Genomic DNA, 24,840 nt, shown 5'->3' with positions numbered 1-24,840 from the left:
GAACAGCTGGTAGTTTTGAACTGCTGGCCTTGAGGTTTGCAGCCCAATTCATAACCACTACGCTACCAGAGCTCCTTAGTAGCAACAATAGGATTAGGTTTATGACTAGTGCTAGGTCTAGGGTTAGAGTTAAAGCTATGACTAGGTTACAGTTTGAAGTAGGCTCAGATTTATGGTTAAGCTTACTGCTAGGAATAAGTGTACAGTTAGGGTAGATCATAAACTAGTGTTAGACTCAAGGTGTGGCACTTGTAGGATTAGCACAGGACTTTGAACAAGGTTGGCAGTTTAAACCCACCAACTGCTCCTCAGAATCGCTATAGCGGATCTTTATAAGTAGGAACTGACTCAATGGTACTTAACAACAACAACAATTAATGTTAGATTTAGGGTTTGTGTTAGGGTTAGGGCTAGGACTAGATCTTGGAATTTGGTTTGGTTTAGGGCTAGGACTAAAGTAGGATTAGGATTAGTGCTAGGGTGAGGGATAGGGCTGGGTTTGTGGATAGAACTAGAGTAAGAGTTAGGGTAAGGATTAAATTTCAGTTTATTTTAAGGTTACGGTTACAGCAGGGGCAGGTTTTGGGTTAGGACTAGGGCTAAGGTTAGATTTAGGGTTATGTGTAGTGTTGGGATTATGGCTGGGTCTGGGGTTAGGGTTAGATTTACGTTTATTGTCAATGCCAAGGTTAGATTTATAGTTTAAGAAAACCAATTGTCATGGAGTCGATTCCAACTCATAGTGACCTAATAGGGTTAGGTTATGGGTTAGTTAGGGTGAATGCTCCAGCTAGAGCTAGGACCGGGGCTAAAGCTAGGTGTAGGATTAGGGTATGGTTAAAACTAGGGCTAGGGCTATTATCAATTTTAGGGTAACAGCTAGGACTAGGATTTGGGATAGGGTTAGAGTTAGATTATGTTTAGGGTTTTGAGTATGGATTGTTGTTATTGTTAAGTGCCTTCGAGTTGCTTCTGACTCATAGTGACCCTGTATAGGGTTTATGAGGCTTTAAAACTCTTTGCAGGAGCAAAAAACCTTATATTTCTCCTTCAGAGTGGCTGGTGGGCTCGAACCATGGACCTTATAGTTTTTAGTTCAGTGCTTATTGTATGGAGCCACCTTACTCTCTGAGTATGAATAGGGTTAGGTTTAAGCTAGGACTAGGGCTAGGTTTAGGGTTTGGATTAAAGTTAGGTTTAGCCTCAGAATGAGATTTAGGGTTAGTGCTAGGGTTAGAGTTATGGTAAGGGTTAGTTTTAGGGTTTGGGTTAGGGATAAGGAGTGGGCTAGGGCTGGGGCTGAGGCTAGGTCTAGGGTTAGTGTTAGTGTTAAGACAATGACTAGAGTTATGGTTATGATTTGGATTAGGGCTAGGGTGAAGGCTAGGCTTGGGGATAATGTTAGGGTTAGATTTAGGGTTGCGTTAGATTTATGGTTAAGGTTAGGACTAGGGTTAGAGTTATTTTAGGGTTCAGAGTTATGGCTAGGACCAGAGGTAGGGCTAGGGCTAGAGTTAAGGTTAGGGTTAAGGTTGAATTTAGGGTTAGGGCTTTGGTTAATGTTAGATTCAGTTTTAGATTTAAGGTTAGGAATATGGTTAGGGTTAATGCTAGGGTTAGAACTAGGGGTAGAGTTAATGTTATAAGTAGTGCTAGGGTTATTGATTAGGATTAGGGTTATGATCAGGGCTAGGAATATTGCTAGAATTAGGGTTAGTGTTATGGTAAAGGCTATGTCTAGTATTAGGGTTACAGCTAGAGGTAAGTCTAGGGTTGGAGTTAATGCTAAGGTTAGATTTTTGGTAAGTAATGGTCAGGGTTAGAGATAGAGTTAGGGTTGATTTTAGGGCTATGATTAGATTTAGGGTTAGATTATGGTTAGGGTTAGCATTAAGACTAGGGTTAGAGGTGGTGCTAGAGCTAGTGTTAAAGTTAGGACTAAGGTGGTAGTTAGGGTTAGGGCTAAACTCAGGCTAGTACTAGGATTAAGTTTGGGTGAGTACTAGTACTGGACAGCATTAGGACTAGGGTCAGGTGTGGAGTTAAGTTAGGGTTAGATTCAGATTAGGGTTAATGTTGATGGTAGGGTTAGTTGTAGGACTATGTTTAGAGTTAGAGTGACTGTTAGGTTTGTAAGTGAGTTAGGATTAGACTTTGGTCAGGGGTTAAATTTAGCAGTATAAGTGGGAATAAGTTTAGGGAAGGAACTGCATGAAATTTTAGGAGTAGGGTTAGGGTTTAGAATTTAGATTTAAGATTAGGCTACGGCTAGCGCAAGAGTTAGGATTAGGGTTAGTGCTAGGGTTGTTGTTGTGAAGTGTCGTCAAGTAGATTCCAACCAATAGTGACTCTGTATAGGGTTTCCGAGGAGCAGCTGGTGAGCTTGAACTGCCGAACTTGCAATTCAAGCGCCTTTGCAGTGTGGCTAAGGTTAGTGGGGATTAAGTGTAGGGTTTGTAATGATTTAGGGCTTAAATTCAAGATTAAATTTAGGCTAGGTTTGTTGTTGTTAAGTACCGTGGAGTTGGTTCCGATTCATAGTGACCCTGCACAAGGTTTCTGAGGCTGTAATCTTTACGGGAGCAGAACGCCTCCTCTTTCTCCCGTGGAACTGCTGGTAGTTTCAAGCTGCTGACCTTGTAGTTGGCAGCCCGACTCATAACTACTACGCTACCAGAGCTCCTTTAGGCTAGGTTAGATTAGGGTTATAGCTAGATTTAGATTTAGGCTTAAAGCTAGGGTTAGGATTGGGAGTATATATAATGTTAGGGCTAGGGCTAAGGCTAGGACTTGGGCTACAGTAGGGTTAGGGTGAGGAGTAGGGTTAGATTTAGGTACTGAGTACTGTCGGATTAGTTCTGACTCATAGTAACCCTGTACAGGGTTTTTCAGGAGTAACTGGTTAGTTTGAACCACCAACCTTGAGGTTACAGTCCAGTGCTTATCTATAGCACCACACAAGGTTAGTTTTATTATGGCTAGGGCAAGGGCTCGGACTAGGACTAGTGTTATGAGTAGAGTTAGCCATAGGATAGATTTAGGGTTAGGGCTAGGGTTACATTTGTGGTTCGGGTGATGTCTAGGGATTGGGTTAAGATTAGGATTAGATTTGGGTCAGGGTTAGGATTCAGCAATGGCTAAGGGATACAAGGAGTCCTGGTGTGGTGCTGTGGGTTAATGTGCCAGACTGCAAAGTCGTTTGAACTGCAAGGTGCCAGACCACAAAGTTGGTTCAAGTTCACCAGTCGCTCCTCAGAAATCCTATCCAGGGTCGCTATGGGTTGGAACTGACTCGATGGCACTTAACAACAACAACAAAGGGATATAAATGGAAATGTTTCAACAAATTTATGCAGCACTGGAACCAGTGTCTGGAGAAGGACATCATGTGTGGAAAAGTGGAGGGTCATCAAAAAAAGAGGAAGACCCCTCAACAAGATGGATTGATACAGTGACAGCAACAATGGGCCCAAGTATAATAACAATTGTGAGGATGATGCAGGACCAGGTAGTGTTTCATTCTCTTGTGCATAGGGTCATTATGAGTTGGAACCAACTTCATGGCACCTAACAACAACAAGGCTATGGGCTAAGGTTAGGATTAAGGATTCGGTTAGGATTCAGTTAGAAACTATCAGCTGTTCTCCGGGAGAAAGATGAGGCTTTCTGCTCCTGTAAAGATTTTACAGCCTCGGAAACCCTGTACCGGGTGGCTATGAGCCAGAACTGACTCCACGGCACATAACAACAACAACAAGAATAAATGTTAGTCCATTTCCCTCTCCCTATTTGTATATTGCCCTCCTCCCCAACACCCAAGCTATCCCGTGTCTATTCCCTGCCCTGTGCTCCACCTTCCCCTCCCATCCTTAACCCCACCCCTACGCCTAGCATCCAGTTAATCATCCACTTTAGTGGAATAGTATGGGTTCTTTTTCTTAGTCTTTTACAGTAGTGGCCCTATGCAGTATTTTTCCTTTTGCGATTGACTAATTTCACTCAACATATTGTTCTTAAGGTTCATCCATGTTAGGAAGTGGCATGCAGCTTCCTTGTTATTTTTCAATGTAGCATAGTACTCCATTGTGTGTATGTACCACAGTTTGTTTATCCATTCTTCAGCTGATGGGGAACAAAGCAGATAGGAGAACAGACATGTAGGAATGAGCTAAATGGGACAGAGGTAATAAATGATGTAGGCACAGCCTTGGAACAACAGGACTCTGGGATACAGAGACTGGGACATGGTTGGAATGGGGAAAGGGGGGAAATAATGTTGAGATGCTTGGCTGACTCTTGAACCTTGGTTTTCCATGCATTCTATTATAAAACAGTCACGGGAGAGTAGAGGAAGGAATAACCAGAAATACCACCATAGAAAGCTTGTAAGTCTGTCTTCTGCCTGGAACTGTCTGGAATACCTAAAAAGGGGTTACAATATGTCCAGTATAGGGATGGGCAACTTGAACATTGGCTACCCAAAATGGGGGGAGGGATACAAAGGTAAGACATGACTGGCTTACAAACTTTCAAGAGGGAACCTGGATCGACAGGGCGGGTAGGAGAGTGGAGTCTCAAGTGAGTAATATCCAACCTGTCTAGGAATGGCTGATGAAAAGAAATGCGGATGGATCTCTTGTGACGCAGAGGTGAATAATTGTTATCAGGATGGATTGTGAGGACTGGAAAGGTAAAGGTGGATATTTTATAGCAAGGAGGGGAGTGATTAACCTTTCAGTCTAGGAGCGAAGGCCCCTGGGACCATCACTGGAGAAGAACAGAGATCGGGACCCCACCCAGAGAAGCAGCGAGGCCTGAGATGGAGACAGAGAGGATGACATGAAGAGATGGAGTGGCTGAGTACTTGAGATCTAGGGAGGGAAGGGAGCTGTGTGCTGAGGACCATGGGGGGAGAGAGGGCCCTGCAGGGTATAACCTTTGGTTGGGTCATGATGCATGGATGGGATGGTAACTATGACAATGAAACAATGTATGCTAGAATGAGTGTAAAGCTAATGTTCCCCCATGTAAACTATCACACAATAAAAGAAAAGAAAAGAAAAAAAAAGAATAAATGTTAGGGCTAGGTGAAGGGCTATGCCTAAAGTTAGATTTAGGGTTACAGCTAGGGTTAGGCTTAGTGTTAGGGTTAAGTCTAGGGTTAAGTTTAACAGTGGAAGTACGACATCTAATTCAAGGATTAGGGCTTGAGGTTTAAAGTTTTGGGTTAGGTTAGAGTTAGGGCTAAGGTTAGAGTTACAATTAAGGTTAGTGCTATGGCTATGGTTAGGACTAATGTTGGAATTAGGATTATGGCTAGGTCTAGGGTTTGGGTTAGGGTTATGGTTAGGACTAAATTTAAGGCTAGGGGTAGGGTTAGAGCTGTAGTTTAGGTTAGGGTTTGGGATAGATATAGGCTTATTTTTCTGGCTAATGTTAATTTTAGGGTTAGGATTAATTTTATGATTTGATTAGGTTAAGGGTTTGAGTTAAGATTAGATTTAGGGCTAGGTTTTGGAATAGGATTATAGCTAGGACTAGAGCTAGAGTTAGGTCTAGATCTAGGGTTAAATGTATGCTATGCTTAGGGTTAGCGTTCAGCATAGGGTTAGGTCTAGTGATGCTGTTGTTGTTGTTGTTAAGTGCCTTAGAGTCAGTTCTGATTCATAGGGACCCTGTATAGGGTTTCCAAAGAGCAGTTGGTGAGTTTGAACTATTACCGACCTTGCAGTTCAAACTGATCTTGAAATCATATGTTTATCCTACAACACCACACCAGGACTAGTGGTAGGTTTTATGATTAGGTAAAAACTATGTAGGACCATGTCTTACTTCCTCTGACTTCAAGGAAGTCAAGGTGGAAGGAGAATAAAATTCAAAACCAACACAAGGCAGATATCTATGAAGCAGAGTTAAGACATGCCTTCACCTTACAACCTTTTTTATTCTGACATTATCATTCCCACCCCAGCACTCTTGCTTCACATCTGGGTTTGATAATCCATTGCATTGGCCACACAGAACTCATAGACACTACTTACGATTATGGGGTTTATCAGGGAAGTTCAGCATCAGAAACAACTCAGGATGCTGTAGTTTACCAATCAGGAATCCCTCTTCTCTGCCACACTGCTGACACACCTTGATCTTGTTTTTGGCCTCTCAGCCATATGGTCTCTTGGCCTCTGCCCTGCTCAGGCAAATGTTACAAAGCTCTTTTAGCCAGTCTGTAAATGCCCAAAGGGCACATTCTGCAAGTCAGCTTCCTGCCCATGGGCACTCAACTTTACTTGGTCCATGGTTCTAGAAGCCCTCAGCTTCTCTGTCTCTCTATGCCACTGCCTCTGCTGTTGCCACTTTTCTAGGTAGGGATCTCATGCTCCACTCATGATTTTTTCTCTTGATGATCCTAGGATCTTCTGTTCCTTCTTCTGAGATGGCACCTTTTTAAACCTAGTGGGATAGCAAAACTAACCAATCCCAGTGTTAGAGTCCTGTGCACCCTATTTACATGGTCCCACCATGTAATCATTTGGTGGGAATTAAGAAAGCTCTGGACTGAAAAACCATATCAAGCACACTCAAGGCATCACAGGTCTAATGTTAGGTTTAGGTCTAGGGCTAAGTTTAGTAGTAGTAGTAAGGATAAATTTAGGACAAGAAATGCTTCTAAATCTAAGATTAAAGTTTACTGTTTAGAGTTATGGTTAGGGTTGATTTAGGGGAAGGGCTAGGGTTAGAGTGTGAGTTAGGATTAGAGTTTGGGCTAGGGCTATGACTGAAACCAGGGATATAGCTAGGTTTTATGATTATTTATAGTTACAGTTTAATTTAGGTTTTGGGTTAGAGTTATTTTTAGGGTTAGGGCTAGATCTAAGGCTAAGTTTAGGGTTAGGCTAGGGCTAGGATTAGGACTAGGGCAAATTTAGGGTGGTCTAGGGCTAGGGTTAGGTTCAGTTAGGTCTAGAGTTAGATTTATGGCTAGGGTGGGTTTATTTTAGCCCTCTAAATGTAGGTTTGTCATAAGGGTTATAGTAGCATTAGCAATAGGGTTAGGGCTAAGGATTTAATAAGGATTTTCAAAAATTTAATAAGGGTTAGGATAAGGGTTAGTGTTAGGGTTGGTTTAGTGTTAGGGTTAGTGTTATGGCTAAGGGTTAGAGTTAGGTTAAAGGCTAGAGTTACAGTTAGGCTAGGGCTAAGATTAAGACTAGGTAAGGACTAGGACTAGAGCTAGAGTTATGCCCTATGTGATGCTGTAGAAAAAGTACTATTGCTAACCACAAGGTCAGCAGTTTACAACCCACCAGCTGCTCTCGGAAACCCTATACACGTTTGCTATTACTCTGAATTGACTTGATGGCACACAACAACAGCAATAACAGGGATAGAGTTAGCTTGTTGTTGTTGTTGTTAAGTGCTGTCAAGTCAGCTTGACTTGACAGTGACTCTTTATAGGTTTTCTAAGGAGCAACTGGTGAGTTTGAACTGCCAACCTTTTGGTTAGCAGTCCAGTTCGTATCATACATAGCCACATTGGGACTGCAGAGTTAGGCTTAGTGCTTTGACTAAATTTATGGTTATGGTTAGTATAAGGGTTAGGGTTAGAGTTCAGTATAGGGTTAGGGGTAGCGTTAGGGTTAATATTATGATTAGGTCTAGTGTTAAGTCTAACCCAAGATGTAGGAATTGTGTTAAGACAGAAACTACATATAGATCTAGGTTTAGTGCTTAGGGTTTAAAGTTTAGGGTTAGAGGTAAAGTTAGGGTTTGGATTATGGTTAGGACTAGAGGTAAGGTTAGGACTTAGACTAAGGCTAGGGTTAGACCTAGGACCAGGACTATGGTTATAGTAATGAATAGGGTTAGGGTTACATCTAGGAACTGGGTTAGGGTTCAGGTTCTGACTAGGGTTAGATTTAGGGTTAGGGTTAAGGTTAGATTTTTTTTTTTTTCAGTTTTCAAACATTTTTTATTGTGAATTAAATGATGGTTTACAGAACAGATCATAGGTCCCACATTCAACAAATCATGTGCTTCATGTCATTACAATTAATGCAATCCCTTCCATGTACCATCCGTTAGCAGTATTTACCTGTATTCCTTTAACTTTTGTACTCCTCCATGTGTCTTCCACTACCTTCATCTTTCCTATGCCAAACTCCCTCTTGTTGTATTTTGCCTTCCCCATCATCCAAGTTAGCATGTGTATAATTTTCCTTTCCCTCCTATAGAATGTAACTATCATAGAATGTTTCTTGTAGCAAATCTTTTAGTTAAACCTTTTCTTAACTTTTTTTTACAACAGTGGTCTCATACAATATTTGTCCTTTTGTGACTGGCTAATTTCACTCAACATAATGTCCTCTGAGTTCATCCATGTTATGACATGTTTCACAGAGTCATCATTATTTTTCAACGTTGCATAGTATCCCATAATGTGTATGTACCAAAGTTTGTTTACCCATTCTTCTGTTGATGGGCATTTAGACTGTCTCCATGTGTTTGCTATTGTGAACAGTGCTGCAGTGAACATGAGTGTGCAGATATCTATTCGTTCTATGACTCCATTTCTTGCAGATACATACCAAGTAGAGGAATTGCTGGGTCATAAGATATTCCTATTTCAAATTTTTTTAGGAAGTACCATACCATTTTCCACCATGGTTACACCATTTTATAGTCCCACCAGCTGGGTAGGAAGGTCCAAGTCTCTCCACACCCTCACCAGCATTTACTGTTTTCTGTTTTTCTTTTGTTGTTGTTGTTGTTTTTAACTTTGGCTGGACTAAGATGCTATCTCTTTGTTGTTTTGATAGGATACGCACTGGACTGCTAACCACAAGTCAGTAGTTCAGGCCCACCAGCAGCTCCTGGTGGGCCTGAACTGCTGACCTTGCAGTTAGCTTGAAGTTAGTAGTCCAGTGCTTATCCTACTGACCCACACCAGGACTCTACCAGCAGTAGAGGGATGGGCAACTATTTAGTTGGAAGAGCACATCTAAGTGAGGATGGCTTTGGTCACCTGAGACCAGGCTCATTGCTGACCATCTGCCCTTATTACTGTGTGGGACTCACTGGCCACCTCTCATGGGGGCAACTGGCACACCTAGACCAGAGTCACACTGGGTTCCTTCTTGCTCTCTAAGTAGGCCCCACTGACTCTGAGGGGCCAGAAAGCAGCAGAGCATATGCAGGGAAGAGCTGAGCAGGGTGGGAACTTTTCTTGGCAGCTCAGAGGCTACTGAGTAGGCTGGGCAGGCACTGCCCTCAGGGGACCTGTAATGGTGGAGCTGGAGGAGCCCTGGGTGGGCTTTCTGGGAGGGTTGCTGCAGGAGAGATGCTTGGATTTCTGTATCAATTAGGGCATGCCTATTAATAAGCCACACAAAGTTTATTTCAAATGAGCCCAAACTATGTGTTCATATTGGTGCCTCTCTGAGTTATAGAGTGCTGCTGTAACAGAAATACCAAAAGTGGGTGGCTTTAACAAACACATTTATTTTCTCACTCTTTAGGATGCCAGAAGTTTGCATTCAGGGTGCAGGCTTTAGGGGAAGTCTTCCCTGTCAGTTGACTCTGGGGAGAAGGTCCTTGTGTCTTTTCAGCTTCTGTTTCTTGGTTTCCTTGGAGATCTCATATGGCATGGCATTTATTCCTTCCCCCTCTCCCCCAACTGTGCTTTCTTAAGCTATCTGTTCTTTGGTATCTCAAAATAGACAGACTTTAGACACACTCTACACTAATTCTACTTCATTTTCATAGCAAAGGAAACCCATTCCCAAATGGGATTATAACCACTGGAGGGGTTAAGATTCACAACACATATTTTGGAGGGGCACAAATTGATCCCTACTACTGCCCATACCTGAGAGTTCAGCAGCAGGGAAGGCTTCACCTGTATGTTGTATGATCCAGTCCCTTCTCTGTGGTTCTCTCAGTAGCATTCTGTTGCTTTATCCTGAACACTATTTCTCCAGAGGTGAGAAGATCAGCCTATTGGTTGAGCCTGGACTTTGGAGCCAGAGAGCCTGACCTCTGCATCTCCATTTCCTCACCAGTAGCATGGGACCAATGTGATGATTGAAAAGTTCTTACAGGTAGAGCACTCAGAACCAGTTCTGCACAAACATCTATACCTCCCTCATCAACTCAGTTAATATTCATATTAATCCTGCATACATGGCAGGTCAGAGCAACAGGGCCCTTTTCATCCTCTAGCTGTTTAGTAAGGGCTGCATCCTCTTAGTCAGGAGGTCCGTGATTAAGTATGGTAACCAAGACTATGGCAGGCCTTGTGGTGTTGATGTCTCAGGCTTCCTGGGACTGATGTGGTCAAGATTGAAAAACTGGGCAAGGTGAGACCCCTATCATGAAGGAAGGCAACTGAAAATGTGCTCCATAGCATTTAGAATTGAGAAGAAATGTTCCATATGGGGGAGGAATAAAGGGCATTCCAAGAAAAGAGAATACGTAGCCTTACATCAGAGTCCTCTGGAGCTGGCCCAGTGGGTCTCAGTCATACTGGCATGACCTTGAGCACCTCCAAAGAACCGCACCAGTTGGACCATGGCAAACTTAGAGCAGGCCATGGGGCTAAGTATGGGGGAGAAAGGCAGAACCATATCAAAGGTTTTCTATTGTCCAGGTTTAGAACTCAGGTTGCCTGTTTTTGTTTGTTTGTTTCATATGAATCTGTGTATGTGTGGGGAAGTGGTATGTGTGTAGAGGGGGCATAAAGTCAGGCAGAGAATCAGTATTCTAGAACACTTAATTGTGCACATGAGGAACCTGTACATAGATCAAGATGCTTGTTTGAACAGAACAATGGGACACTGAATGATTTAAAATCAGGAAAGGTGTGCTCTAGGCCTGTATTCTCTCACTATACTTATTCAATTTGTATACTGAGCAAATAATCTGAAAAGCTTGATGATAGGAAGAACAATGTGGCATCAGGGTTGGAGGTAAACTCATTAACAACCTGCAATATGCAAATGATACAATATTGCTTGCTGAAAGCGAAGAGGACTTAAAATACTTACTGATGAAGATCAAAGACCACAGGATTATAGGATTCCACCTCAATATAGAGAACACAAAAATCCTCACAACTGGATCAATAAATAACATCATGATAAAGGGAGAAAAGATTGACGTCAAAGACTTCTTTTTGCTTGGATTCACTATCAACACTTACGGAAGCAGCAGTCAAGAAATCAAACTACTTATTGCATCTGGCAAATCTGCTTCACAGACCTTTTTAAAGTGTTCAAGAGCAAAGATGTCAATTTGAGGACTAAGGTGCACCTGACCCAAGCCATGATATTTTCAATAACTTGGATAATGAATAAGGAAGGCTTCAGAATTGATGCATTTGAATAATGCTGTTTGAGAAGAATATTGAAATTAACATGGACTTCCAGAAGAACAAACAAATCTGTGTTGGAAGAAGTACAGCCAGAGTGTTCCTTAGAAGCCAAGATGGCAAGACTTCATCTATTTCCAGTCCCTGGTGAAGGACATCATGCTCAGTAAAATGGAGGGTTAGCGAAAAAGAGGAAGACTTTCAAAGATATGAGTTGGCAGTGGTAGCAACAATGGATTCAAGTGTAGCAGCAATTGTGAGGATGCTATGGGACTAACCAGTTTTTCAATCTGTTGTGCATAAGGTGAGTCATACTATGAGTCATGCTGAATCAGAACCAACTTGAAGGCACCTAACAACAACAACAACAACAACAATGGGCAAAATACTGAATGGCATAGGCATCAAAAGAAGATGGAAGGAATACAGAATTGGTCAATGTTCAACCATTTCAGCAGGTAACATATAATGAAGAATCAATGATACTGAAAGAAGAAGGCCAAGCAGCTCTGAAGGCATTGGTGAAAAACAAGGCTTCCAGAATTGATGCAATAGAAATGGAAAGGTTTCAACAAACTGATGCATCGCTGGAGGTGCTCACTTGTCTATGCCAAGAAATTTGGAAGACAGCTACCTGGTCAGTTGATTGGAAGAGATCATATTTGTGCCCATTCCAAAGAGAGGTGATTTAACAGAATGCAGAAATCATTGAACAATATTATCCATATTACATGCAAGTAAAACTTTAATAATTCATAAATGGATGCATCAGTATATTGACAGGGAGCTGCCAGAAATTTAAGTTGAATTTAGTAGAGGATGTGGAATGAAGCATATCATTGATGATATCAGATGGGTCTTGGCTGAAAGCAGAGGATACCAAAAAGATGTTGACTTGTGCTTTATTGATTATGCAAAGGCAGGCCTTCAACCATGTGGGTGTTAACAAGCTATGGATAGCATTGCGAAGAATGCAAATTTCAGAAGACTTAATTGTGCTTTTGAGGAACTTGTACATCGACTGTTGTTAGAACAGAACAAGGGGATAAGATATGATTTAAAATCAGGAAATGGGTATGCCAGGATCGTATTGTTTTACTGTATAATTCAGTCTGAATGTTGAGCAAATAATTCAAGAAGCTGGATTATATGAAGAATGTGGCGTCAGGATTGAAGAAAGGGTCACTAACAAACTGATTTATACAGATGACACAACCTTGTTTGCTGGAAGTAAAGAGGACTTGAAGTACTTATTGATGAAGACCAAAGACTCCAGCCTTCAGTATGGATTGCACCTTAATAAAAAAAAAAATCCTCACAACTGGACCTATAAATAACATCATGATAAACAGAGTAAAGATTGAAAATTTCAAAGATTCCATTTTGCCTGGATCCATAATCAATACTTACAGAAACAGCAGTCAAGAAATCAAATGATGTACTGCATTAGGCAAATATGCTGCAAAAGATCTCTTTGAAGTGTTAAGATCTGTGAGAATTCAGGTTTTCTGTCAACTGGTCTGGGCCAGGATTCTCGGTGGTTTGGTAATTAAGATGCAGTCATCCCCCATAAAGTCTAATCACCTCCATGATGAGATCTGCTGTGAGCACTCAACCAACTGAAAGGAAGTTTCCTCAGGGGTGTGGCCTGCTGCCAATATATTGGACACTTAGGCAAAGCTGGGTCTAGATCCTGCAACTGCCTCATCATCCAACCTCCCGTTCTTTGGACTTGAGCCTGTGTCTTGCTCTATTGCCGGTATATCCTGGGAGTCATCAGTAACCTGCCATCTTACCTGCCTGACATGCCTGGCTGCTGTCCTACCAATCTTGGTTCATCTGAACCATGGACTTGGAACCTGTCCACCTCTATAACTGTGTGAACCATTCATTGATATAAACTCTCTCTCTCTCTCTCTCTCTCTCTCTCTCTCTCTATATATATATATATATATATGTTTTGCTTCTCTAAAGAACCCAGCCTAAGACAAGAGCAAAGATGTCATTCTGAGGACTAAGGTGTGCCTGACCCAAGCCATGGCCTTTTCAATGGACTCATATGCATGTAAAAGTTGAACAATGAATAAAGAAGACTGTAGAATTGATGTGTTTGAATTATGGTGTTAGTGAAGAGTATTGAAAGTAGCATCAATTGCCCAAAGAACAAACAAACTTGTCTTGGAAGAAGTACAGCCAGAATGCTCCTTAGAAGTATGGGTGAAGAGACTTCATCTCTCGTACCTTGGACATTTTGTCAGGAGAGATCAGTCAGTTCCTGGAGAAGGACATCATGCTTGGTAGAGTAGAGGGTCTGTGAAAAGAGGAAGACCTCCAAAGAGATAGATTGACACAATAGCAGCAACAATGGACTCAAACACAACAATTGTGAGGATGATTCAGGATTGGGCAGTGTTTTATTCTGTTGGGCATAGAGTTGCTATGAGTTGGAACCGACATGATGGCACCTAACAACAAAATTGATATTTTGTGATTCAGCCTTCTATCATTGCATGCATACTATGAAAAGTAGACACAATTATGTATCTAAATACGCTTTCTGTGTCCCTCATGTCCTTTCAATTTCTCCTGTCCAGACAGCAGAGTTTCACTGACAATTATTGAACACATATTGAACATATTGAACACCATTCTCAATGTTTTATATGTATTAATTTGTTGTTGTTGTTAAGTGCCATTGAGTCGGTTATAACTCATAGCAACCCTGTATAGGGTTTTCAAGGAGTGGCTGGTGAGTTTGAACCACCAACCTTGTGGTTTAAACTGACCTTGCAGTTCATCCAGCACATTTTCCCACAGTGTCACACCAGGACTCCTCAAAACTCTGGGAGAGAGGGACTATTATTAGGTCCCTGTCCTCATGTGGTGCTGTGGGTTAATGCGCCAGACTGCAAAGCTGTTTGAACTGCAGGGTCGGCGGTTCAAGCTCACCAGCTGCTCACTGGAAACCCTATACAGGGTTGCTATGGGTCGGAATTGACTCGACGGCACTTAACAACAACAACAACAACCATGAGGAGGAGTCCTGGTGTGGCTCAGTGGGCTAATGCATCAGACTGGGAAGTCATTTTAACTGCAAGGTCGGTGTTTTAAGCTCACCAGCTGCTTCTTGGAAACCCTATACAGGGTCGCTATGGGTCAAAATTGACTTGACAGCACTTCACAACAACAACCATGAGGAAGCTGAGGCCTATTGATTAGGTCACCAGGGTCGGTAAGCAGGGCAGGAAGTAGAGAAACCAGGATTTGCTCTCAGGCATTCTGATTTTAGACTTTTTTATTCCACACATGTGGAGTACAAAATTCTACACCTCCTTCATCAAATGACCCAAAAGAGAGTACTCAAGGATTAGTGCTGAAATGTATGAGAAATAAAAGCATATATTCAAAGTGACAAATCAGGGCCTAAGGGTTCTTAGATTCATTGGTTCAAAGTTCTCCTCATCCCTGGAGGAACGCAGAAAGGAAATGGAAATGGAGAGAAAAGCCTGGTTTAAGGGTTGGGGGATATGGTGTAAAGTTGTTGTTAAGTGCCGTCCAGTTGGTTCCAACCCATAGCGCCACACTAGGACTCCTAGTAAGGACAAGATGGCAGGCTGGGGCAGGCCTTGGTGTGGATCACTGTCCTGCCGCCCACACTGTAAGAGCCTACAGAAGGCAAACTTAGACTTCATACCCCAAAGACTAGAACACTGAGACTCAACAGATTCCTGTGCACCAGTGTGCATTGCTGCACTATTCATAGGGACCAAGATGTGGAAACAACTCAAGTGTTTATTAATATATGAGTGGATAAACACAATACTGTCTATCCACACAATGGAATATTATTCATAAAGGGAAACAAGGTTCCAATGTGTGTCGCAACATGGATGAACCTTGAAAACCCTTATGCTCAGAGAAATAAGTCAGCCACAGAATACCACAGATGCATTTATATGAAACATTCAAGATTGGTAAATTCATAGAGACAGAAAGCAGATCAGTGGTCCCTAGGAGTTAGGATGGGGATAGCAGGGAGTGACTGCTTAATGCACCATTTTACATCCCTACTAACAATACATGAGGACCCCACTTTCTTTGTCCTTGCAGTCCTCATGTCGAGCCAGCAGAAACACAGTACGTGGCTACTTCTTGGCAGGCCGAGACATGAAGTGGTGGCCGGTGAGTCTCCCTGGCTTCTGCCTCTCCTCCATCTGGCAGGTCAGCCAGCGTTTGCTGAAGGCCTGTGCTTGGACCTGGGCTTGGGGTGCTGAACATCATATAAAGGGTGGGGTGGAGGCTATGGAGTGGATATCAGTTTGTGTTACTCACAAAATAAGGGGCCAGCCATGAGTATACTAACTCCCTAGGACAAGAGCTCTTTTGCGGACTTACTTAGACAGACACAATGGTGCTGCCAGGTCAGCAGGGACTGGCAGTTGCAGCAATGCGCTTGCAACTGATTATTTTCCTTTTCCTCTTCCAGATTGGAGCCTCCCTCTTTGCCAGCAGTGAGGGGTCTGGACTCTTTATTGGACTGGCAGGCTCAGGCGCAGCTGGAGGCCTGGCTGTGGCAGGTTTCGAGTGGAATGTGAGGCTCTTGGGATAAGTTAGGCTGGGAGGTGGGGTCTGTGACCACTGAGCAGTCTAGCTGTTGTGTCAACCATGGTATAGGCAATCTCGGCAGCTGAGTTCTTGGGGACATGCACAGTTGGAGGGAACTGCTGGACTTGGGCCAGACCTCAGATTGTGAGTGCCTGCTGTGTCCAACTGTGTTCCCTGCTTCCTGGCTCAGAGCAGGGCTTGCTTGGTACTGCAGGCCACTGTGTTAGCCCTGCCTCTGTCTCCCCTCAGGCCACATATGTGCTGCTGGCCCTGGCATGGGTCTTTGTGCCAATCTACATCTCCTCAGAGGTGAGTCAACTCCAAGACTTGGGATGTCCTTTGACCTCTGGGTCCAGGATGAGGCTATAGGAAGACAAGAGTCTTTATTCATGTTGGCGGTAGTGGTTTTCATTTCTTACTTACTGCTATTGAAGCAAACTGAGTGGCTTAAAACAACAGAGAACTATGGTCCCACAGTTCTTGAGGCTAGAAATTCAAAATCAAGGTGTCAGCAACGCTATTTTTCTCTCCAAAAGCTCTAGGGAAAGATCCTTCTTTGCCTTTTCCTAACTTGCTGGTAATCCTTAGGATTCCTTAACTTCAATCTCTGCCTCTGCCATCACATGATTATCCTCCTTGTAGGTGTCTCTTCTCTTCTTTTAAAAGGATACCATTTGATTGGAGTTCTGGTGTGACTCTGTAGGATAAGCACTAGACTTATCCTACAAGGTCAGTAGTTCAAACTCACCAGATGCTCCTTGGAAACCCTATACAGGGTCGCTATCAGTCAGAACCAACTCAACGGCACTTAACAACAACAACGACTCCCATTGGATTAGAACCCACCTTACTCTGCTATGACTTCATGGTAACTGAAAATATCTTCAAAGACCCTGTATCCAGGGTCACTTTCACATACATTTTGGGGAATATAATTTGCCCTGTAGCAGGGGCGATAGGCAGGACTGCCTGGATGCCCAACACAGGTTGGTGACACTTCAGGGCTGAGTCCAACCCTCTAACCCACTGATGCAAGAGCTCAGCCCAGGCATCTCCAATCCCACATCTCCTACCTCTAACATACAAGCTGAACAGTTAGGTGGCAATGGCCTTGACTGCTTCAGCCCCCATTTGGCAGTCCTGAATCTCAGCCTGTTCCCTGATCTGTACCTTACAACCATCTTCTTGGGCTTTATATCTCATCTGGAGTCACCAGATCTGTCTCTTTGTGCCTAGCCAAAGCCCTATCAGTGGCCCTGTTCTTTGCCTTTGGGATTTGGTTAGAACTTAGCATGGGATTCAAGGCCAGAGCTGAGCAGTTGGGCATGGGTGTGGTCTTGGGGGCGGAGGGATGGGGCACTCAGCCCCTTTCTGTCTCCCTCTAGATTGTCACCATGCCTGAGTATATTCAGAAGCGCTATGGAGGCCAGCGGATACGCATGTACCTGTCTGTCCTGTCCCTGCTGCTGTCTGTCTTCACCAAGATATCGGTGAGCTGCCCCACACCCCTAGCCTCAGTCAGAGCAGTTTGGAAATGTCCTTTATCTGGAGCCCTGAAGATGTGTCTGATCTCGCCTCAGCCATCCCTGGTCTGTTTAACAACTGGAGAAACTGAGGTCCAAGAAGGTACCATGTCATGCCCAAGACTACCCAACAAGTCTGTAACAATGGTCAGGGACCCTGAAAAGCAGACCTAGCAACATTACAGGCTGGGTAGTGGGTCTGTGGCCCAAAATGCAGTCCTCATAACCCTGGCTGTCCCCCCAGTTCTAGATTCAGGAGTAGTGGGAAGGGTTCTCTTCAGGGAGAGGTGGCCAGCCCTGGGGTTTCTGGGGTGGCATTGAGTGGAGCACAAGTGCTCACCAGGGGCCGCTGAGAGCTGTGTGGCACCAGTGGACTCTCCTGCCTTTCACCGTCTCCTCCTCTAGGCTGGTTGACTCTGTCTCTTAAGATGATTTCTAGTGAGTGCTCCTCCAGGCTGCTTTCCCTTGGGAGTCTAGACCTCATCCTACAAGAATATTAAGAGCAGAAATAAATGAGAATGCCAGAGTTAGGAGGAGCTTAGGGTTTGTCTCTTCCAAGACCTTGATTTTACAGATAGGGAAACGGAGGCCGGGGAGAGGAAGTGTCTTGTCCAAAGCCTCCCAGTGACTGCCCCCTCTATTCTTGTTGGCCTATCTATCTCCAGAAGGCTTTGGTGTCCCATCCTGGTTTCATTAGTGAAGGGGTGTTTCTGAGTGGTGGGAGAGCTGCTTCACTGGTAGGGTGGCCCTTGGCTCATTTGGTTCAACCTGGGAAAAGCCAACTTGGCACTGGCTTGGATGCAGGAAGCCTGGGTTCTGTGAAGTCTGCATGATTCTCCCTGTGACCTTAGGCCAGGGAAAGTCCCCTTACCCTCCACATCCTCACCTGTAGCTGAACAAGAACACCCTCTGGACAGTGTTCTTCACTCCGCCATGCTAGAGGTCCGAGAGCCCTAACTGCACTGCATCAAACTCACAAAGCTGAATTTCAAACTCCACTCTCATCAGCAGTCAGCTTTGTGATGATTACTCAATCTGTCCAGCTATAAAATGGGAAGCAGCCCATTGAAGTCAAGACTGGGGCTTCAGAATGCTGAAGGCTACTGGCATGAAGTGGATGGAGAAGTGCAAGGAATGCAAATTGCTGGGCTTGGTTGGGAGGGACCAGCCATCCTCGCTGATGACTTTGGGTGAAGTTGTTTGAAGTACATGCATCCACTGGCCCTAGAGGCCCTGACCTCACTGGGCTGAGCCCCAGGTCTGCATCTCTCTCTAGCCTATCTGGACCCATATCCCAGAGCTCAGCCCACTTGAACCATCATGTGCTCAGCTCCTTGACCCGTTGTCTAACCTCTGGAAATAGGGAAACTTTGATGGAGCCCCTTCTCTGCTCGCTGTAATCTCTAAGCCCTACACCGTGTGCACACACTGACCTACTCTCTCTTGCACATATTATTGCTCTAGACATACTGACTTCCTTGCAGTATCAGGGGTACACAATCTGTGATTCACCACAGGACTTTGCACCTACTGTGCCTGTGCCTAGGTATCCACGTGCCTCACACCCTTACCACATCTGGATCCTTCAACTGTCTCCTCCTCAACGAAATCTCCTCTGGCCCAGTGCACTCAGCTCATTCACCAGCTGTCCCTCTAGTTACGTCCTCATCAGCTTCCAGCACAGGGACCGTCCATGTACCCCACCCATTGTCTCCTGTCACTTGCTCTCTTCTAGTTCACATGGTTGTCAACAACCTGCACAGGGACTGTCCACTCAGATGTCCACGTCTGTCTCCTGCTCTCCCTCTGGTTCACATGGCTGTCACCAACCAGCACAGGCATTGTCCACCCATCTGTCCACTGTCTGTCTCCTGTCACCTGCTCTCCTTCTAGCTCACATGGTTGTCGTTGTTCAGCCCAGGGACCATCCACCCATCCTGTCCACTGTTTCTCATCACCTGCTAACCCTCTACTTCACATGGTCATCATAAGTCCAGCACACAGGCAGTCCACTCAGCCCCTTCCCCTATTTTCCTTTGTTCACCAATGTGTCCCATGTGCTACTGTATGCCTTGCACATAGTAGGCACAGACGAGAATTAGCAAGTAAAATGAGTGAATACATGAGTGACTACCTACTGGGATGAACAAGATGACGTAGGTCAGACATCAGTGAACTTTTTCTGTTAATATTTGTTAGCAAACATTTTCAACTCTGTATTTCTGTGGCAACTACTCTGTCACTGGTACAAAAGTAGCCACATATAACATGAATGAGCATGATGGGCTTCATCTGCAGGCTCTAGTGTGCTGACCCCTAACATTTGTAAGTTTGCTTACTCACTGAGTGCCTACTGTCAACCAGCTACCATATAGGCATAGGGCACCCTTGCCTTCAGGGGCTTATCTTCCAGATACGCAGGATACATCAACAAGTGAAGCCATTATAAACAGTTATTACTGTCGTTTTTAAGTGTCGTTGAGTCAGTTCCGACTCTTAGCAACCCTGTACAGAGTTTCTGAGGAGTGGCTTATGGGTTTGAACCACCAACTTTGTGGTTAGCAGTTTAGTACTTCTCTTACAGCACCACACCAGGAGTATTATTTTAAAAGCAATTAAGGTGCTGGAAGAGAGAATCAAGAGAACCAGAGGAGCTTTCACACACTTTAGAGAGAGAAGAGTCCCTGGGAGGTACAAACAGTCTAACAGAAAAGTTGGAGGTTCGAGTCCACACAGAGGTGCTTTAATGAGCTACTTCCCAAAGATCAGCCATTGGAAGCCCTCCGGAGCAGTTCTACTCTGACATATATGGAGTTGTTGTGAGTTTGAGGAGCTCAACAGAAGTAGGTTAGAGAGAGATCTGGGAAGGGGGTGATGTTGAAGTCAAAAGAGTGCAGCATCCCTGGCAGAGGGGGAGTTCATGCAGGCCCTGAGACAGGACAGAGATGAGCGAGTCTAGGACCCAGGGATGCTGGAGGAGCTGGAGGAGAGCAGGGCTGGGATGGGGGTGGGGGTGGGGGTTGGGATTTACTCCCGGCATAGCAGAAACTCAGAGAAGCATTTGGTATTGTCCTGAAGGAGCCATTTGGAGGAGGACCAGGGAGAGGCCCAGGCCAGGGGCTTGGAGGTGGATGAGCATTGGAGAGGAGTCCACTGACATGCGAGCATGGAGGTTGATCTTTGGTCACTGATAAAAGCAGGAGCCATGGCGCTCATGTGGGACAGTAATCAACCTAGGTTAGGGTGGGAAGTGGGGCATCCAGGGTCCTGCGGGGGAGTGGGGGAGTCACTAATCCCACAGGAGGCTGGAAGACGGAAGACTGTGGGTAAAGTGCTGCAACAGCAGTGCACACACCTGGATGGCTGAACAGGAGGCAGCAGGCCACCTGGGTGAGCAGTTGGAGAGACCATCTGGTGGAAGCTTGGCCTGGACACAGGCGAGGAGGTGGAAGCAGGCAGGCCTGCAGTGGGGAAGGAAAGGGTGGAAGCAGGGACTGTTGGTGTTAAGTAATTTTGGAGGTCAGACTCTGGGCATTTCTGCATCCTCAGTGTTTTGCAGTTTCTGAGCTGAGGAGGCAATGTGCTGAGATTCCAACTGCAGCTTTGACTTGCTTTGTGCACTTGAGGCTGGACCTTCTTTGAGAAGTTCTATTGACTTTTGACCTTCTTTTGAGGTGTCCTATTTTCCTATTGACTTTGAACCCAAGGTGTTACCACCTTGAGCAAATTCCTTGGCCTTTCTTGGCTTTGGCCTCCCAGTTGCAGGAAGAGGGAGCTAGGTCTCTGTGTTCCTGCCTGTGATGTTCTGGAGAGGTAGCAGGGAGAACCACAGGTCTGAGCAGCCTTGCCCAGGGTGTTCTCTCCATATCATTTCCCCCATTTTTCAGAGAAGGGCCACTGAGGCTCAGAGAGGCCAAGTGACCTTACCAAAGGCAGATGAGGGACACAGGCAGACAAGGAACTCTTAGCTTCTACCAGGCACCCTGCCTGGACTGTAGGAAGGGTCAGTTTGAATGAGGTGATATTTTCATTTCCTCTTTTGGGGACTTCCTTGGGATATGTGGCGAGATTCAATACTGCTAGTGTCCTCAGTGGAGTCCTGGTGTGATGCTGTAGGACATTGCTCTGGACCACAAGGGGGGTTTGAACCGCAAGGTTCGTGGTTCAAATTCACCAACCGCTCCTCAGAAACACTATACAGGGGCAATATGCGTCATTACCTACTGACAGCACTTAACTACAAGTGTCCTCAGTGGTAGCCAGAAACATAGTGGACTCTGTGTAGGGGCTCTACAGGGAAGTCAGAAGTTTTGCTCCTGTAGCTTAGCTGCCTGGCAAACTCCTGGTCATTCTTGGGCGCCAACTGCCCTGGAAAGAAGAGCTGGTGACGTGTCCCTGAGAGGTGGAGGAGCTAGCGGAGCAGTGAGGTGGGCTGGCTAGACTTCAGGGATGAGCAGAGACTAGAAGTCTTTCCTGCTCTGTATGTTCAAAGCCTCTGATATTCCATTCAGACCCCCATGCTCCCCCACGGTCTTGCCCACACTCACATTGCCAAAGTGGAGAACCCCAGTGTCCTTCTGAAAGCACCTTGCCAACATGTCCAAATTGTCTTTTTTTTCCCTCTCAAAGTGCTGATGAAGTAGGGCCTTGAGGTCAGTATAGGGAATATGGCTGTGGGGTTCCTTACAGGTCCTGGCCTTTGGGGGGCCCCGGGAGTCAAGGCTCCCAGGGCTGATTTGCTCCATTGTGCCAGGCCCGGGGGAGGCTGGCCTTGTATGGGCTTGCAACAGTGAGCTCAGCTTACCCACCATAGTACACACATACACATACAACCTTCCCAGGAACCTCCTGGCCCCAGAGGCTGTATTTCCAGTTATTTCCCCTCCACTGAGCCAAGTAAGAAGGGCAGGTTTGGAAATCTAGGTTGGGTGGGGTAGGGTGGGGTAGGGTGGAGCCCCTTCCCCAATTATTGTGGGATGGATTGGCCCTGGGCCCACCCTGGTCCCTATCTGGGACCCGATTGTGGGTTGGGAGGCCCATTCCAGTGCTGAGGTGGGCTCATCCAGGGCTACTATGCCTGCCTCTAGGTTGAGTTGGTCCTAAGATGTTCAGGACTGTGTCCTATCCTGTTCTTGGCATGGCTACATGAAGTTTAAGACACGGGACTCAGAACCTCCCCTAACTTGTGTTCCAGATGCACTCAGAAGACCACATTTCCACTCTCCATTTCTCTGGAGGTAGCAGAACTATTTCCAGAGTTCTCCCCAGCCTCCACCCAGGAAGCCCTCCTGGCCTCCTCATCGCACCAGGTCCAATCACACACTGTGCCCTGATGGATAGGGACCACTCTAAACTTTATTAGTAACAGTGATGTCTGTTCATTGGAACACAGCACAGGTGTTCTGCCAGCATCTCCTCTGACCCTCACAACAGCCCTGTGAGGTGGGCAGGTGGTGGAATCTCCCGACCACATCCTGGATATGCTGAAGTCCCATGTGGCAAAGCAGCCAAGTCGGCCGGGCCCACAGCAGACCCAAACCCTGCAAAGGGCTTGTTTGCTTCCCCAGATTGATCTGTATGCTGGAGCACTCTTTGTTCACATCTGCCTGGGTTGGAACTTCTACCTGTCCACCACCCTCATGCTGCTCATCACGGCTCTGTACACCATCGCAGGTATGAGAGGCACCAGTGCAGCCAGGGAACAGCTACTTAGAATAGACACAAGGGTGAGTCGGGGTTGCTGCAGGGACATGCCTGCGGAGCACTGCCATTTTCCTTGGCAGGAGGTCTGGCTGCCGTGATCTACACAGATGCCCTGCAGACCTTCATCATGGTGATAGGGGCTGTCATCCTTACTGTCAAAGGTGAGGAGCGTGGGTCAATACCCTGCAGGGCCTACACTATGGGACCTAAGGTCAGAGCTCATCCTGGGTTAAGGAGTCAGGTCACTGAGCCAGAGGCACTTGGGGCACTCCACTGCTTTTGGAAGGACGGGATTTGTCCCCTTGGAGGTAGAGGCTGCTGACATTCCTCCTGCCCTGGTGACTCAACTACTTTTCTGTCACCAACTCTTGGATGCAGATCCAAGCTGACTCAGGAATACAGGGCTAGCCAGGCCTGCTCTAGGCTCAGGGCTTACCAGTTAGGTGGGGCCCAGGGCAGACGTGGAAACATACAATGAGGAGCTCACAAAATTGCTTTGTTGTCTCCACCAACTGTTTAAAAATTGTGTCCAAAGTCCCAAGAAACCATGCTACCTCCCACTAGACAAAGGCAGGGGAGTGTAGAGTGTGATACTAGTCAGGTAAGAGAATAAAGTTCGTGAGCTGCCACAAGAGGAAGTGAGCTCCCTGTCACCAGGGGTGAGAACAGTGACTGCACAGAGGGTGACTGGAGGCCTTTGAAGTTGAGCCATTTCTGACCCTGCAGAGCATCTGTGCCTATGCACAGACGAGCTTTCATCCTGACCTGCAGGTGTGCTCTTGGCTTCCCATGGACCCTTGGTCTGAACACTGACCCTGGTCCCACGTAGACTCCAGGGGGCACCAGGTTCTGTCTTCAGGGAAGCCACTGCCCCTCTGTGACCTCCATTGTCCTTTTCTGTGTCATCAGGGGTTGAGACCACGTAGTCACCAGATACCCTCAACTTCTTCAGAAGCCCCTGGAGTCAGGATTTTAACATTTGAGATTCTCTAAAAAGGTCCTCAAATGTCAAAAAAAAAAAAGGTACTTTTGCTTCCTTGAATTGATAGTCCAAGACCTGGCAGAGCCCCTTACCCTGAGGCTGAGGGACAGCCAGGGCCTCTGAGATGCCCATGTGCAAAATGCTCATTTAATAGTATTATTTAAATACAATAAAATAGTCATTAAAATTCAACTGGGGAAGGGGGAGAAGAGGGAAAAATTCAAGTTTGCTGCATCAGGGAGTTACAGGAGATGAAGGCAGTGGGAACCCATGGGACTAAAGCCACCATGGTGTTTCTTCTCCCATCTGACCTTTCTAGCTTTCAGCCAGATTGGTGGTTATGACCAGCTGGAAGCAGCCTATGCCCGGGCCATCCCAGCCAAGACCATCATCAACACGACCTGCCACCTGCCGCGCAAAGATGCCATGCACATGTTCAGAGACCCCTACACTGCAGACCTCCCGTGGACCGGGATGACTTTCGGTCTAACCATCCTGGCCACCTGGTACTGGTGCACTGACCAGGCAAGTGTCCATGTCAACCACCCACACTTGCAGCTGGGTCCTTGTGACCATTCACAAGCCCCTGTAGTCATCAATGTGGCACGGCTCTACAAACACTCTGTCACCCCAAGTCCAAGCAGAGAACAAGGCTGTGG

General features: G+C 45.6%; 1 protein-coding gene across 3 annotated transcripts in view; it reads left to right on the top strand.

Moving 5' to 3' along the window:
- SLC5A10 (solute carrier family 5 (sodium/sugar cotransporter), member 10) overlaps window positions 1–24,840 on the top strand; it is a 72,893-nt gene that overhangs the window by 2,320 nt on the left and 45,733 nt on the right. For 2 of the 3 annotated variants that reach the window (XM_006875521.1, XM_006875523.1), the window contains exons 2-8: window positions 15,479–15,550; window positions 15,855–15,959; window positions 16,223–16,282; window positions 17,359–17,463; window positions 23,064–23,169; window positions 23,280–23,360; window positions 24,501–24,706. In XM_006875521.1, coding sequence (XP_006875583.1) covers window positions 15,479–15,550; window positions 15,855–15,959; window positions 16,223–16,282; window positions 17,359–17,463; window positions 23,064–23,169; window positions 23,280–23,360; window positions 24,501–24,706 — 735 coding nt within the window. The remainder of the gene's footprint in view (window positions 1–15,478; window positions 15,551–15,854; window positions 15,960–16,222; window positions 16,283–17,358; window positions 17,464–23,063; window positions 23,170–23,279; window positions 23,361–24,500; window positions 24,707–24,840) is intronic. The other variant, XM_006875522.1, reaches the window with a different exon arrangement.

Source organism: Chrysochloris asiatica, unplaced genomic scaffold (assembly GCF_000296735.1).
Source record: "Chrysochloris asiatica unplaced genomic scaffold, ChrAsi1.0 scaffold00331, whole genome shotgun sequence".
NCBI lineage: Eukaryota > Metazoa > Chordata > Mammalia > Afrosoricida > Chrysochloridae > Chrysochloris > Chrysochloris asiatica.
This window is presented reverse-complemented; position numbering and strand designations above follow the sequence as displayed.